This window comes from Pristis pectinata, chromosome 2, assembly GCF_009764475.1.
Source record: "Pristis pectinata isolate sPriPec2 chromosome 2, sPriPec2.1.pri, whole genome shotgun sequence".
In the NCBI taxonomy this organism is placed as follows: domain Eukaryota; kingdom Metazoa; phylum Chordata; class Chondrichthyes; order Rhinopristiformes; family Pristidae; genus Pristis; species Pristis pectinata.
Window position 1 is genome coordinate 128309028 of NC_067406.1, and position 14621 is coordinate 128323648.

Sequence of the window (14621 nt, forward strand, 5' to 3'; positions counted from 1 at the left end):
TGCATTCGGTGCCCCAAGTGTGACCTCCTCTACATTGGTGAGACCAAACACAGGCTAGGTGACCGTTTCGCAGAACACCTGCGCTCTGTCCGTAACTGTGACCTGCATCTCCCCGTTGCCAGTCACTTCAACTCCCACTCCATCACTGATATGATAGTTCTCAGCCTCCTCCACTGTCAGGAGAAGTCCAAGTACAAACTGGAGGAACAGCACCTCATTTTCCGTCTTGGAACCTTACAGCCCAAAAACATGAACATTGAATTCTCCCACTTTAGGTAATCCCCACCATGCTTCTTCTCTTTCCTAGCCATTTTTTGTTCTTTTTTTTCCCTTTCTCCTTACCTTTGACCCATTCCCTGGTGGATCTGCTCTCCCCTCCTCCCCCCACACTTGCCTATCACTATCTTTTACCTGCATCTACCTATCACCACCTTGTGCCCACCCCGTCTCCCCTCTTTTGTCCACCTATCACTGCTCTGTTTTTCCGTCCTATATATTGGGTTCCCCTTTTCCTACCTTCAGTCCTGAAGAAGGGTCCTGACCCGAAACATTGATCTCCTACTTTTCTCCACGGATGCTGCCTGATCTGCTGAGTTCCTCCAGCATTATCATGTTTTTCATTTTGCTTAAATGATTACTGTTTTAGATGATTGGACACGGATTGGAAAAGTTTAGAAGGTTATGGGCTAAATGCTAGCAAATGGGACTAGCTTGGATGGGGTATCTCGGTCGGCCTGAACCAGTTGGGCCGAAGGGCTTGTTTCCATGCTGTACAATTCTATGACTCTAAGATTGATTGTTCAGAAAGCAGTCCCCATTGACAGAGAGAAACAACACAGAGCTTAAGGCACCACCACAACAAACTGCTGAAATTCCTCCATTAGGTCATTGGTACATTTGATATTTCATCTAATTCTCCACAATAACAGGAGTTTTTACATGGAAACAGAAGCAACTTGTTTCCTCCAAAATTAGTACCTGAGGAGTAAGGGAGAAAGTCACGACTCCCGCGAATGTCCCATGTCAGGTTTGCATTGTGAACAGCCTGAAAATATTCACTCAATGTTGCATATTGCACTGTTACTCCAAATTCATCTCTATGTTGGTTGACATAGTCCATTAATGGATCCATGTTCTCAAACTGCACAGAGGCATTGAAAAACTGCTTGTCACAACCCTGCAAGCAAAAAAAAAAGGCAAAGATAAAATTTGTTTCACACGAACTGATAGTATCATTTCATGACACAGCAACTTGTACTCCTGAACAGGGAAATCTTTACAGTTTAATGAGCAAATGGGACTGCTATTGTGATAAGTTAATGCAGATGAGAAGCTAACGTAAAGACAAAGAGAAAGGTTTACAGAAAACCTGTGCAAGGGAGATTAGGGTGTTGAAAGGACGGGAGGGGCAGTTTCAAAGGTGAGCCCAGTGAGAAAACGTAACAGCATAAAGCCAGTGCAAGTGGGCTAAAAGTCATGCGAGGACATATAAATCCAGATTATTAAAATAGGACCATGGAAGAATTAGAAGGTAAATAGGAGGGAATATCAAGTCGGCACAACATTGTGGGCTGTTCTGTGCTGTACTGTTCTACGTTCTATGTAGAAGGTGAGAATAATGACTTGGAATTTCATGCACCAGGACACAGCAAGCCAGATGGCTAAGATGGGTGACGGAGGTATGTCCTAGGTTAGCATCAGTTGCAGTTTGCAGTGACTGAAACCAGGTAAGCTTACCAAGAAATAATTTTATGTTTACGGGCTGTGAAAAGAGAGACGCGTAGATGTGGAAAATCTCTTGGTAATGGGAATGCTCTTAGAAAAGATAGGATAAATGGAGGGATGGAAATTGAGCTCAAACCATGGAGAAACACCAACGTTCCACCACTGGACTTTAACTAGAGGTGATAATCAGGCCGACGGAAGAGAGTCAATGCTGGAGGTGTAAAGGAGATGACAGGAACCAAAACAGATCCTTTCAGTTTTCTGACATTTAGTGAGAGGAAGTCACAACTCATCGGGTTTTGTCAGACACTGTTTTAACAGTTCAGTGATTCAAATTTGATAATGTCACCATAACCTTTATGTGAGAATGACTGTTTGACACTGAAGCGAAAAGGTAGAAAGCAGATGACAGAAATTAGAGTCGAATAGAAAAGGGAAAAATTGTACTTTTCATCTACTTCATCAATGACCTTCCTTCCACCATAAGGTCACTTCTGGGGATGTTTACTGATAATTGCACCATGTGCAATTCATTTTACAACTCCTCAGCAAATGAAAGACTGGGACAACATTCAGGCAAGGGCTGATAAAGTGGAAAATGACTGTTGTGTCATAGAAGTGCCTTGTCCAACAAGGAGGAGTTAATCCACCTACACTTAACAATCAATGGCATTACCACTGCTGAGTCCCGACCAACAGTATCCTGGGGGTAACTCAACTGGACCAGCCACACAAATACAGTTGCTGCAGGGACAAATCAGAAACTGGGTATCCTTCCACGAACGACTTGCTTCCTGATGTCCCAAGGCCTTTCTACCATCTACAAGACACTCTACACTGACCTGGATAAGTGAAGCACCAACAAGCTCAACACCATGTAGGACAAAGCAGCCCACTTGATTGGCAGCCATGTCAACCACTCTAAACACTTATTTCCTCCATCATCTGCACAAAGTGGCTGCAGTATACATCATTCACAAAATGCATTGATGTTACTCATCCAGGCTACTTTGACTGCACCTCCCAAACCTCCAACCAATGACAGCAACCACAAGGGAACGGCAGCACCCGCAGGTTCTCCTCCAAGCCACACAGCAGCTTGACTTAGAAATATAGAGTCTGTCCTTCACTGTCACTGGGTTTAAATCCTAGAACTCTTTTCCCAATCGCATTATGGCAGTACCTTCACCAGAAGGGCTGCAAAGCTTCAAGGTGGTGGCTTACCACCACCTTCTCAAGAATAATTAAGAGATGGGCAACAAATGCTGGCCTTGCCAGCCATGCCTCGATCTAAGAAATAAATAAAAATCTTACTGACTAGTTCACCCATGAATTACAAAAAATGAACACAATTTCTCATTTGTTATAATATATTTAATTTTATATAAACATTCTGATTCAACTATTTAAATAAGTCACAATGCACCTAACTGCATGCCAAATACCATGAATTGTTCAGCATTCTGAAGCAACAAACATCTTGTTTATATATTTCAGTACTTACCCACGGCCACAGAACATGACTGGATCTGAACCAGGCTGCTCTCTCCTTGATGTTTGCTACCATGGTCTCTGCGTAGGCACGAATTGTTTGAGCGGTCACTGGGAGACTCATATTAGGGTAAATTCCATCTTTTGGTGGGTCAGGAAAAACAGCAATTCCATTCCAAAAAAAGCCAGATCTATAACGCATTAAAAAACGTTGTATAGTCCTTCACTCTGAATTGATCAACTGGAAAATATTTTTCTTCTCCTGAAGTACAAGACAACTTAACATTCAACATATTATACTACGTAACCAATGATTTATAGAGTTATAGAGTAATGCAGCAGGGAAACAGGGCTTTCATGTTGACCATGGTGCCAACCAAGCTAGTCCCATTTGCCCACGTTTGGTCCATGTCCTCTAAACCCGTCATACCCACGTACTTATCCAAATGTCTTTTAAATGTTGATATTGTACCTGCCTCAACCATTTCCTCTGGCAGCTCATTCCATACACGTACCACCCTCTGCGTGAAGAAGTTGCCCCTCAGGTCCCTTCTAAATCTTCCATCTCTCACCTTCAACCCATGCCCTCTAGTTTTTAGTTCCACTTCCCTGGGAAAAAGACTGTGTGTGCTCGCCCTATCTATACTCCTCATGATATTATACACCTCTATAAGGTCACCCCTCAATCTCCTATGTTGCAAGGAATAAAGTCCTAGCCTGCCCAACCTCTCCCTATGACTTAGGCCCTTGAGTCCTGGCAGCGTCCTCATAAATCTACTCTGCACTCTTTCCAGTTTAATGAGGTCTTTCCTATAAGAGGGCAACCAAAACTGTATACAATATTCCAAGTGCAGCCTCACCAACGTCTTGTACATCTGCAACATAACTTCGCAACTCCTATACTCAATGCCCTGACTGATGAAGGCCAGCGTGCCAAATACCTGCTTCACCACCTTGTCTACCTGTGAATGCACCTCCAGCAAACTATGTACTTGTACTCCGAGGTCCCTCTGTTCCACAACACTCCCCAGGGCCCGATCATTCACTGCGGAAATCCTACCCTGGTTTGACTTCCCAACACTTTTGCACTCATCCAGATTGAAAGCCATTTGCCAATCTTCAGCCCATTTATTTAGCTTATCAAGATCCCCCTGTAATTTCTGATAACCTTCTTCACTGTTTACGATACTGCCTACTTTAGTATCATCTGCAAACTTACTAACCATGTCTTGTACATTTACATCCAAGTTGTTTATATAAATATCCAACAACAAAGGTCCCAGCACCGACCCCTTTGGCATACCACTATCATGGCTGTTTTTGTGTAATCAGCACACTACATGAACAAGGCACAATTACAACCAATTCTACAGAAAATGATAATTTGTCAATAATCAAGCTAAAAAGGATGGATTGCTAGTGTATCGTAAGGACTACAGCAGGAGAACAGAAACAGCCCAACATGGTGCCCAATGCAACATCAAAAACAGGAAACAATAATGTCTTGTCGAATAACATGTCGAAGACATGACATACTAAGTGAATCACTGAACATCTTACAATTAAAATTTCCCATCAGGCATTCTATAAGTACCACATGAAAGGTTATTAGTTAAGCACAAATGTGTGGGAATTTGGTGCAAGATTACTCTTGCAGAAGAACTTAGCTGAAGGATACAAAACATCAGCTGAGAAAAGCTTTCACAGAGCAGAATATTTGTGCTCGCCATAACAAAATACTGTCAGAAAACCAATCACTAAATGCTATTGGGTACTTAGCCAAGTTCACAAAATTACTTTGGAGTCCTCAGTGCACGAGTCTCCCTCATGCACTGAGATGCCCTGATTTGCCACAATGGTATCCAAGTTTGTGCAGACGTCACTTCTTGGAAATTCAATTTTGAATGCATGGCTCACAGATAACCTGTGATACTCGTTGCAGAAGGCAGGCCTTCACAAAGGTTGAAGGTCTGGTTTTATAAAGGAGATCTGCCTGACCAAGTCTGAGCCCATGGAGCTTGGAGCCACCTGCTGGTAGATCACCTATAATGTTCTTTGTTCCAAGTTCCTCTACCACCTATGTTATCCCTATGGTGACAGCTATCCACTCAATCATGACACCAACACCCCCGGAGCAGCCAATCACCATCTCACTCATTGTCTCAATAGCCTCCTCATTCTCCCCAACCAAAGATCCGATTCTACCCCACCCACTCGGCATCTCTCCACTACAATGGCAGATTAACTGGAGGAAAGGACTGTTTGTTCATTTCGTGTTTGAGGCTTTTCTAATGGGCACAACACTTGAAACCTTGTATGCAAGTGAATTTTGTAGCACTTGGCCCTTACACAAATATGAATTGTCCTATGGCTGAATTAATGTGCCTTTCCCAGTGCAGAAGATTTTCGAGACAATAAACTAACATTTTCTTGTTGAAAATGCTGCATCAGGAGAAGCAGAGTTAAGACATTTCCACTATTTTAAAATTGGATCAATAACTTGGAATCAGAAACTCAATGCAATTTATGCCCAATTTTCAAATGTAACTTATTTAAGTAGTAACTAATTTTGTAAATTATTTATCTATCAAGGAATTAAAAGAGGCAATTCAGAAATGAGTGCATTAGTGAAGCAAACTTGGTTGAGCATGGGCAAACAAAAATGTACATTAACAGATATTACCCATGAAAAGAAGATGTCAGCCTTCCTAAGTGGTTCTGATGTAGAGAAGGACTTTCTTGGTATTGATTCTGCTTCCTGCTTTCTTTAGCAACCAACCACAGTATCCCATCCCAGGCCTGATAATCGTCAGTGTGCTTTTGATTTTCCTCCTTTTATTCCCTTCGTTCCCAGGAAAGGGATTGCAGCTTTTACAGAGATTTAACAGGGATACAAACTCTCCGTTTGAGCTGCCTGTTCAAATAATGCTAATAGGCAGCTGATTTTATTGTTCTACAAGGCACTATTTGAATTGCCTATTATGCTTACCATTTAATTTATACTCAATAGAAGGAAAAAGATTTTTGACCAAAGATTTAATTGCAAATAAATCAAAGACCATTCTTTTTCCCAGGAAAAGCAAATTAAAAACTAGAGGGCATACGTTTAAGGTGAGGGGGCAAAGATTTAAAAGGGGACCTGAGGGGCAACTTCTTCATGCAAAGGGTAGTGTTTATGTGGAACAAGTTGCCAGAGGAAGTGGTTGTGGCAGGTACAATAACAACATTTAAAAGACAATTGGACAGGTACATAGATAAAGGTTTAGAGGGATATGGCCTTACGCAGGCAAATGGGACCAGCTTAGATGGTCACCTTCGTTGACATGGATCAGTTGGGCCTGTTTCCATGCTATATTACTCTGTGACTATTGATCACTGGTTGTGAATTCTGTTGATAGACAAAGTTTAGTTGTCGCATCCTCGACATTGTATCTGTGCATATGTGGCATTTGTTCAGTGCTTCACAGGCAGGGACGGTAATGTAGTGGTTAGCATAACACTATTACAGCACCAGCGACCCAGGTTCAATTCCAGCTGTTCTCTGAATGGAGTTTGTACGTTCTCCCCGTGTCAGCGTGGGTTTCCTCTGGGTGCTCTGGTTTCCTCCCACATTCCAAAGAAGTACAGATTAGGAAGTTGTGGGCATGCCATGTTAGCGCTGGAAGCGTGGCGACACTTGTGGGCTGCCCCCAGAACACTCTACGCAAAGATGCATTTCACTGTGTGTTTCGATGTACATGTGACTAATAAAGATATCTTATCATCAGCACTGTCAAGTGGCATCAGGAAAGCAAAAGTCAAATCTGTATTGCATCATTTTGATTGCATGTTTGTGTTCCAACACAAGCAATATCATTTCATAATTTTAAAAAAATTTTTAAGAAATTTTTTTTAAAATTTTATTTACAGCGTGGTAACAGTCCCTTCCGGCCCAACGAGTCCGCGCCGCCCATTTTAAACCCAAGTTAACCTACCCGCACATCCTTGCAATGTGGAAGGAAACCCACGCAGACACGGGAGAACGTACAAACTCCTTACAGACAGCGACGGGAATCGAACCCCGATCACTGGCGCTGTAATAGCGTCGCGCTAACCGCTACGCTACCGTGCTGCAATAATTTATTAAACAACACTTCAATGTTTGGTCATCTTGGCAATTATAGTGAAAGTTACACTAATACCTGTTGGAGAATGGCAGGGAAGCAGGAACACAGTAACTGTACTGATCCATAGTATGAGTGAAGATCTCCTGCTGTTTGGCCAAAGAAGGAGAACCTTGCCATACAAACTGAAGTTTCTGTATGGTAGGGGAAAAGCAGGGAGAGAAAAGTAATTCAGAGACAATGGCATTGCTCATCAGGATACCTATATAAAAAGGAACATTATATTCTTAAGATGGCATACACTTTAATAACTTGCCTCATGACCTAAAATGAAACAGAAAGAGGGATGTCGGAATGATTATTCAATCGCTCATCACTGTTCTCTGGCTGAATTTCCCACCAAAGCCTCCATGATATCATTAGAATCCATCCAGTAACAGAATCAACAAAATCTCAGCAATTGGCCGAGAAATTGCAATATATACTAATGTTATTAAATCTGCTACACATACCAATGTTATGTTCTGCCTCTGAAATTCATTCCATCGACTTCAACAGGATGAATTTCAGATGCAGAGTACAAAGTGCTGATGCCTCTATACAGCATGTTCAATACCACGAACTAGGGTGAATTTTGAAGCAATTGTCTGATAACAGCTTACAGTGTACAGGGGTTTAGTGTGATGACACCTCTGGAGTACTGCGTACAGTTCTGGCCTCTTAATGGTTGCATTCTCTTGCCTTGGATTTGCACAGAAGTTTCACTAGATTGAAAGCTGGGATGAGGAGATCCTATTATGGTGGACAATTGAGCAGACTAAACATCAGTTCTTTGAGCTTAGAACAGATAATTTTGTTGAGGTAATGAGACTGTGGGGGCTAGACAGGGTAGATGCTGCGAGGGTGTTTGGAGTATCGTACTAGGGGTCATAGTCCCTTCAGCCACATTACTGGGATCTTTGAACTTTACTACCCTGAGTAATATAGATGTTGAGCCGCTAGGTTTATTCAAGGCTGAGCTGGATTCTTGGACAAAAAGGAAATTAGTCAGGAAAGTGGGGTTGAAGCCAAGACGAGATCAGTCATGATCTTGTATGGTAGAGCAGGCTTGAGGGACTGCACAGCCCATGCCTGCTCTTATTTCTTATGTTTATTGGACACTAAATTCAATCACGATCTTGTGCGCCTTACAGTGCCAGAGATCTGGAGGGCCATTTCGCTATACTATTCAGTTACAGGGATAAATATCAGAGAGAAATTTCTAACAGTTCAAAATCTGATGCTCACAGTTTGTGGCGCAATCGTCTTAGGATAAGCTTCTAGTTCATTCGAATAACTGTGAGATTAAAAATAGCAGGTAGATTGAGAAACTTTGAGATGTTCACTTCACAGCATGAGAACCCTGATCACAGTAACCAGTCATAATAGAGACAGGCAGGAGTCAAGATTTCAATATTTCCTTTTCCTCTACTTCACCTTCTTTTTCTGCATCATGTCCTTTTCATCATAGTCAATGCGAGAGATGAGATGAGCATTAAAACCAGCCAAAGCAAACACTGTGGGTGTGGTGGCTGAGGCACCAAAGGGATCCACATGCCATGAAAACTGAGGCCGTTTTCCAAATGTTTCATACAGGAAACCGTGCCCTTCTGCAAAGATATAGGGTCTCATCAAAACTTCTTCAAAATCAAAATCATAGAAATAGTAACAACTGCACATGTTAATGCAAGAAAAATATGTTTTTGTAAATAGTGATGTTTCCAATCCAACATGGCCCTAGAACCATATAGTTTCTATAAATTTAATCATACTATTAAATATGAAAAAAAAACAATGAAGCACCAGGTTGGAGATATATTATTGGTCAAATGAACAGCTTCTGTAAAGAGAAAAGTCAGGTTTCTGCTGCTTTTGTTGCATGTACATCATCAGAGCCAAACCTGTCAGTGAAGGCAGGCTTCAATAATAAGGAAAAGACCGAGCACAAACCAATGGTCCACTGGGCAGCAGTGATCCTTACCCATCTATATGTTCGTGAGACCAGGGCTACTTACAGCAGGGGACTAAAGGCACCAGAAATAATCCATCAATGCTCTTTCTGCAAATACTTCAAATTCACTGGGAAGATTTGTGAACTGATGTATCCCAGACAAACATCCCCAGCATAGAGGCACTAGTTACCTTCAGCTGGCTCCAATGGGCAGGCTACCTTGGCCACTCAAAATGGAGAAGGGAGCATTCAGGTTGGTATTGAGAGCCTTGTGTCCATCATCAGGAGCAGACAGAAGCCCTGCATAAACGGGAAAAGCAGCAGACCACCTCAAAACGTGTCAGCCCACCCACCCCATGGCGCAACACCTGCCTCATCTGTGGAAGAGTCTGTGGTTCATAAACGAGTTCATCAGTTATCTCAGAACCCAAAAAATCAGAGTGGATGCAAGTCATCCTCAATTTCAAGGGACTACTGAAGAAGAACGATCAAAGAACCATACTGAGATTGGCCTTTCAACCACTTTGTTATAATAATCAACATGTAGAAGCTGTACTTAATTCATAAGACTGTGTCATAAAATGATTGCATATCACATAGACATTGGGGAGAAAAATCAAAAGCCTTTTGATTAGGGTTATTTGATAAAAACATAATGGCATATTTTAGAGATGACATTCAGCTTTCAAAGTACCAAAGAGAAAAATCATGTTGTACTCAAACAGACATAATTACATCAAATGTTCTGGAGGTTACATTTGGTGAAAATTATCATGTTAGAGAACTGATTTGGAAAGGACAAATACTAACCTGTGAGTTGCAAGATCTGGGAACTGAGTTCTGTAACTGCTTCATCATGCATCACTTGCCCTCCGATGATAAACTCAAAACGCCCCTCCTCCAGCAACTGATGCACCTGAAATTAGTACTCAGTAGAACTATATACTTCAAGCAGGACTGAATAACTTTTATAATAACAAAATTACTTTAATCAACTGACACTGGAATGAAAAACAGAAGCTGAAGAACTATTACTCTTATTTCAGTATTTACTGCTGTCTAAACTTTTACCACAATTTTATGACAAAATGCATCAATATCCCCATAATTCAGTGAAATTGATATAGAGTTCTAAGACTTGTGGGTGATGCAGATTCAATGCTATGATATTGTTGTATCAACAAATATATTTTTATTTAAATATTACCACTGAATTAACATTGGTTCTTGATTAAATAGGGCTGCTTTTGTGAAAAGCATTTTGTGACTGATGTTTATGATGGTTACCTTGCTTTTCCTCAAGTGACAGTTTTTTCTTTTTAACTATTTTCCATGTTTTTATGAGGTATATTTTCTTCCTTTATTTTGCATTTCTTTCTACACTAGTAAACATGTATTGGGAAAAATTTAAAGCATGCCTGAATGACACAATTGGAGAACTGTAGATTCAGTGGATTTTAAAAACTGGTTAGTGAAGGCATATTGTTCAGGATGATCCTAAACTCAAACCCTCGTCTGTGGTCAGTGAGTTCAATTCAGCCGAGGCATTAGCAAGGCTTCTAGAACCGAATCCCAAGACGAAAAATGGAAAGAAAAATAAATAAGCCAGGGTTCAAGATCAGTGCTAGTTGGTGGAGGATAGAGTCAGGATGAAATTTAGCTGTAATTCCTGCCACAATTAAGTAGCTTATCAGCAAGTCCTATCAAGACCTTTGCAAGAAGAACTCATTAACAATACCTCATCAATATGCCAACAACTTTAATTAGTAATAAAACAGAATGAAAATAATAGGAAAGGGGAATTTTACCTCCATTCTCTCCCAACAATAGATAGGTGAGTGCTGTGGGGTAACAGTTTATCAATTCTGAATACCCATCCCAAATATTGATAGGTGGTCAGTTCTTAAAATATATTAATAAGGTTGTATTACTCAGATTTAATGGTTGTGGGCTGGGCTTCCAGGGCTCAGGAAACCCAGCAGCTGAAGGGTAGTGAGAAGGGCGCAGATCGAGTAGATAAGTGCCTTTCCAGCACTTCTGAGCTACACTTTGTCCTGGACCTCACCAATTTGCTACTCGTATCTGGTCTTTCTCCTCATAATCTACCTACCCACTTAATGCAGCAGTCTCCTTCCTACAAGCAATGTCTACCCTTGACTCCAACAGGAAGCACAAAACAAAAACCAGGTGAGGGTCACCTTTACTTCTATATTAATGAAGCCCCACAAACTTCTACAATGCCCCACCCTGTAAAAATCATATCTATACAATGAGTCCACTCAGAACACCAATGGAAAGGGACAGGAACAATAATGCTGCTCCAAAATTCACTTACATTTGGGAAAATGAGTCTCAAATCTGATACAAAAAAATTGAAGTTCAAACCAGAATAAAAGATTTGAATATATAATCTAATTTTATTCTTCAATGCAGTACCAAGAGACAGAGGTGCTGTTGTTTGAATAAAAATCAAGCCAACTTTCCCATGGTAACACAGGAGTTCTTAAGGCACCATTAAAAGGATGCCAAGTAATTCTACCGGACTCTTGGTCAACATTCTTTCCTCAACTGACACCACCAAAATAAAACATTTGCCTGCTGCTAGTGGAGCCAATTATGGTAAATAACCCAACAGTGATCTCACTTCAATAGTAATCCATCAGTTGTACAACTCTGTGAGAGATGTTGGCTATTATTCCATCAGTAACCATTTAGCACATGGAAAAGGCCGACAAAAAGCAGTGACGTATTTTATTAGATAATGTTTATTTCAGCAAAAGAAAATGAGACTGGCTGGGATATAAATATTGGCCATCCCTGGTGAGGCTTTCCTTCCCACCTTCAAACAGTGTCCTGGGAGTGCTCATGTTATCAAGTCAGGGCTGCACTTCTATTCCTCATCTCGAAAGCTGAAATGGTGATAATGCTACAAAATTCCCTGCCATCAACCATTTTTAAGAACTTATAAATTCTTTTGAAAGAGAGTTGTTTTTAAAGGAAGAAAAATACTTACAGCCACTGGGATTGTGCATAAAGGTGAGATTTGTGTAGTAATTTGCATTAGAAAAGATTTGCACAAACTGAGAATCACTGAATCCTACAGTAGGGAAGGGACCATTTGGCCCAATGGCTGCACTATTCTTTAAAAAAGCTCCCAAATAGTCCCACTCCCATGCTTTCCCCATTATCCTGCACTTTTTTTTTGCTCCTTCAATATTTATTCCCTTTAGGGAAGTTACTATTGGATCTTTTTCCACTGTATAATGTACTGATTTTACGACTGTAGCAGAGGGAATGCTACAAAAATATTCTCAAAGTCTCCCTGAATCCTACCAACTCGTGGGAGTCCCTGGCCCACAACCAATAGCGATGGATAAGGAATGCCCTGGATGGCTCTGAGACCCTTGATCTTTCCATTGGGAGCACAAACCCAGCAAAAGCAGAAGGAACACACATTTCCCACACCACCGACCCACCTTCCCATCGAGCACCTCCCACCCCACCTGTGGCAGAGTCTGTGGAGCTTAAAATGACTTAATCGGCCACCTTAAAACCCAAAGACCTCGAGTGCAAACAAATGCTCCTTAACTGGGCAAAAAGAAAAGTATCTATATTTACAAAGGAAAATATAAGTATCGTCACAACAAAATTCTCCCATTACCTGCTTTTTCTGTGCATCAGTGGCTACCTTATCCCACCAGAGTCGAAAGAACTCCTGCTCTACCGCAATAAATTTGCGCTGTTTCCTCTTTACCAGTTCTTCCACAACAGTGGTGTAAACATTGGCTGCATATGCATGCATGCTTTCCTGTTAAGAGACAGCAAACCAGTTTAGAGGATAATTTTATAAGGTTGTCTACTTGTAGCACAAGTCATCTCAGTTTAGAGGATAATTTTATAAGGTTGTCTACTTGTAGCACAAGTCATCTCTCAAACATACCTTTCCAATGCACCAATTATAAAACCACTGCCCAGAGACAGAACCCAAACCACACAACTGGGCCACTGAATCACCTATGGTGTCCACTGTAAATATCATCAAGGAAATCCAAGAGATGAATTTACAATGATCCAAATCTGAGTAAGATACAGGGACAGTACTGTAAATACAACACCAAGAATTACCTAATGGCTGAACCTAGCTACAAAACTAATCCTTCGGTTAAACTAGGTTAATATGGTCAGAAATGTAATAATATTTAAAATAAAATTGAATTGTATGCTAGGAATTGGTGAAATTGATAATTATCACAATTTCAAAAAGGATATCATAGCTTTGACATACATCATCCCACGTCTGCTCACGTCACTTACAGGATTCTGCCCACACTCAGTTTTTAAGATTTTTACAGAATGGAACAAACACTTTTTAAAAAAACTTTATTAACTTTGTGCTGAGAATAAAAGATGTCAGTGCTATATAATGGAAAACTTTCCATTTAAGTACACAATGTCAAATTAAATATATACATGTAAAAAAAACCACCTTTTTAGACAAAAGCAAAAGAAAAAAAAAGCAGGTAAAATGAAAAGCTGTATGTCTGGTATGGTGTGTGCCCTACCTTTACTCAATCACCTTGCACTTTTCGGGAATAAGTTCCATTTGTGTCATCTTCAAACTTACTAATCCTACCTCCTACATTCATAACCAAACTGTTAATATAGGTAACAACTAGGAAGAGTCTCACCATTAATCCCTATGGTACATCACAGGCTCCCAATCACAAAAGCAACCCTCCACCGTCACTCTCTGTCTGAACTTTGGATCCAATTTGCCGACTTACTTTAGGTGCTTTTGGATCAGCCTTCCACACGGGACCTTACCTTACTGAAGTCCATGCAGACTACATCAACTATACTGTTCTCATCAACATATTTGGTTACTTCTTCAAAAAACTCAATCAAACTTTTCATATAGGATCTCCCACCGACCATGCTGGGCTGACCATCTCTGATCAAACCCTGCCTTTCCAAGTGTAGGTTAATCCTGTCCCTCCTGCACAGTCCTCATCTCCTGCAGCAAGTTATCAGTCAGACAAGTCAGCATTTAACATTTTGTTGTGCACCGTCTCCAAACTGCATCCGTGTACTCGCCTTTCATGGGGTTCGTCTGTGTCAATGCCGTTGTGCACTCTGGCCAGAGCTCAAAGCACCCTCCCTGTCTGTCTGGCCCAGCTGCAGCCCACTAGTCCTTGATGTCTAACCTTTGAAATGCAAAACACCAACCTGGATCTTGCTGCTCATTCCTCACAGTGCCTGCACCTGAGCCAGTTCTCTTGGAGTCAGATGCAATGACATTGTGTCCATGGCTG

The 14621-nt window shown here is 41.0% G+C and overlaps 1 protein-coding gene across 2 annotated transcripts in view; it reads right to left on the minus strand.

The window, feature by feature from the left end:
- The window catches only part of man2b2 (mannosidase, alpha, class 2B, member 2), a 59607-nt gene that overhangs the window by 39507 nt on the left and 5479 nt on the right, over positions 1–14621 (minus strand). For both annotated transcript variants that reach the window (XM_052039016.1, XM_052039024.1), the window contains exons 2-7: positions 12971–13117; positions 10120–10225; positions 8796–8968; positions 7398–7513; positions 3230–3407; positions 979–1177 (exon numbers count right to left, since the gene is read on the minus strand). In XM_052039016.1, coding sequence (XP_051894976.1) covers positions 979–1177; positions 3230–3407; positions 7398–7513; positions 8796–8968; positions 10120–10225; positions 12971–13117 — 919 coding nt within the window. The remainder of the gene's footprint in view (positions 1–978; positions 1178–3229; positions 3408–7397; positions 7514–8795; positions 8969–10119; positions 10226–12970; positions 13118–14621) is intronic.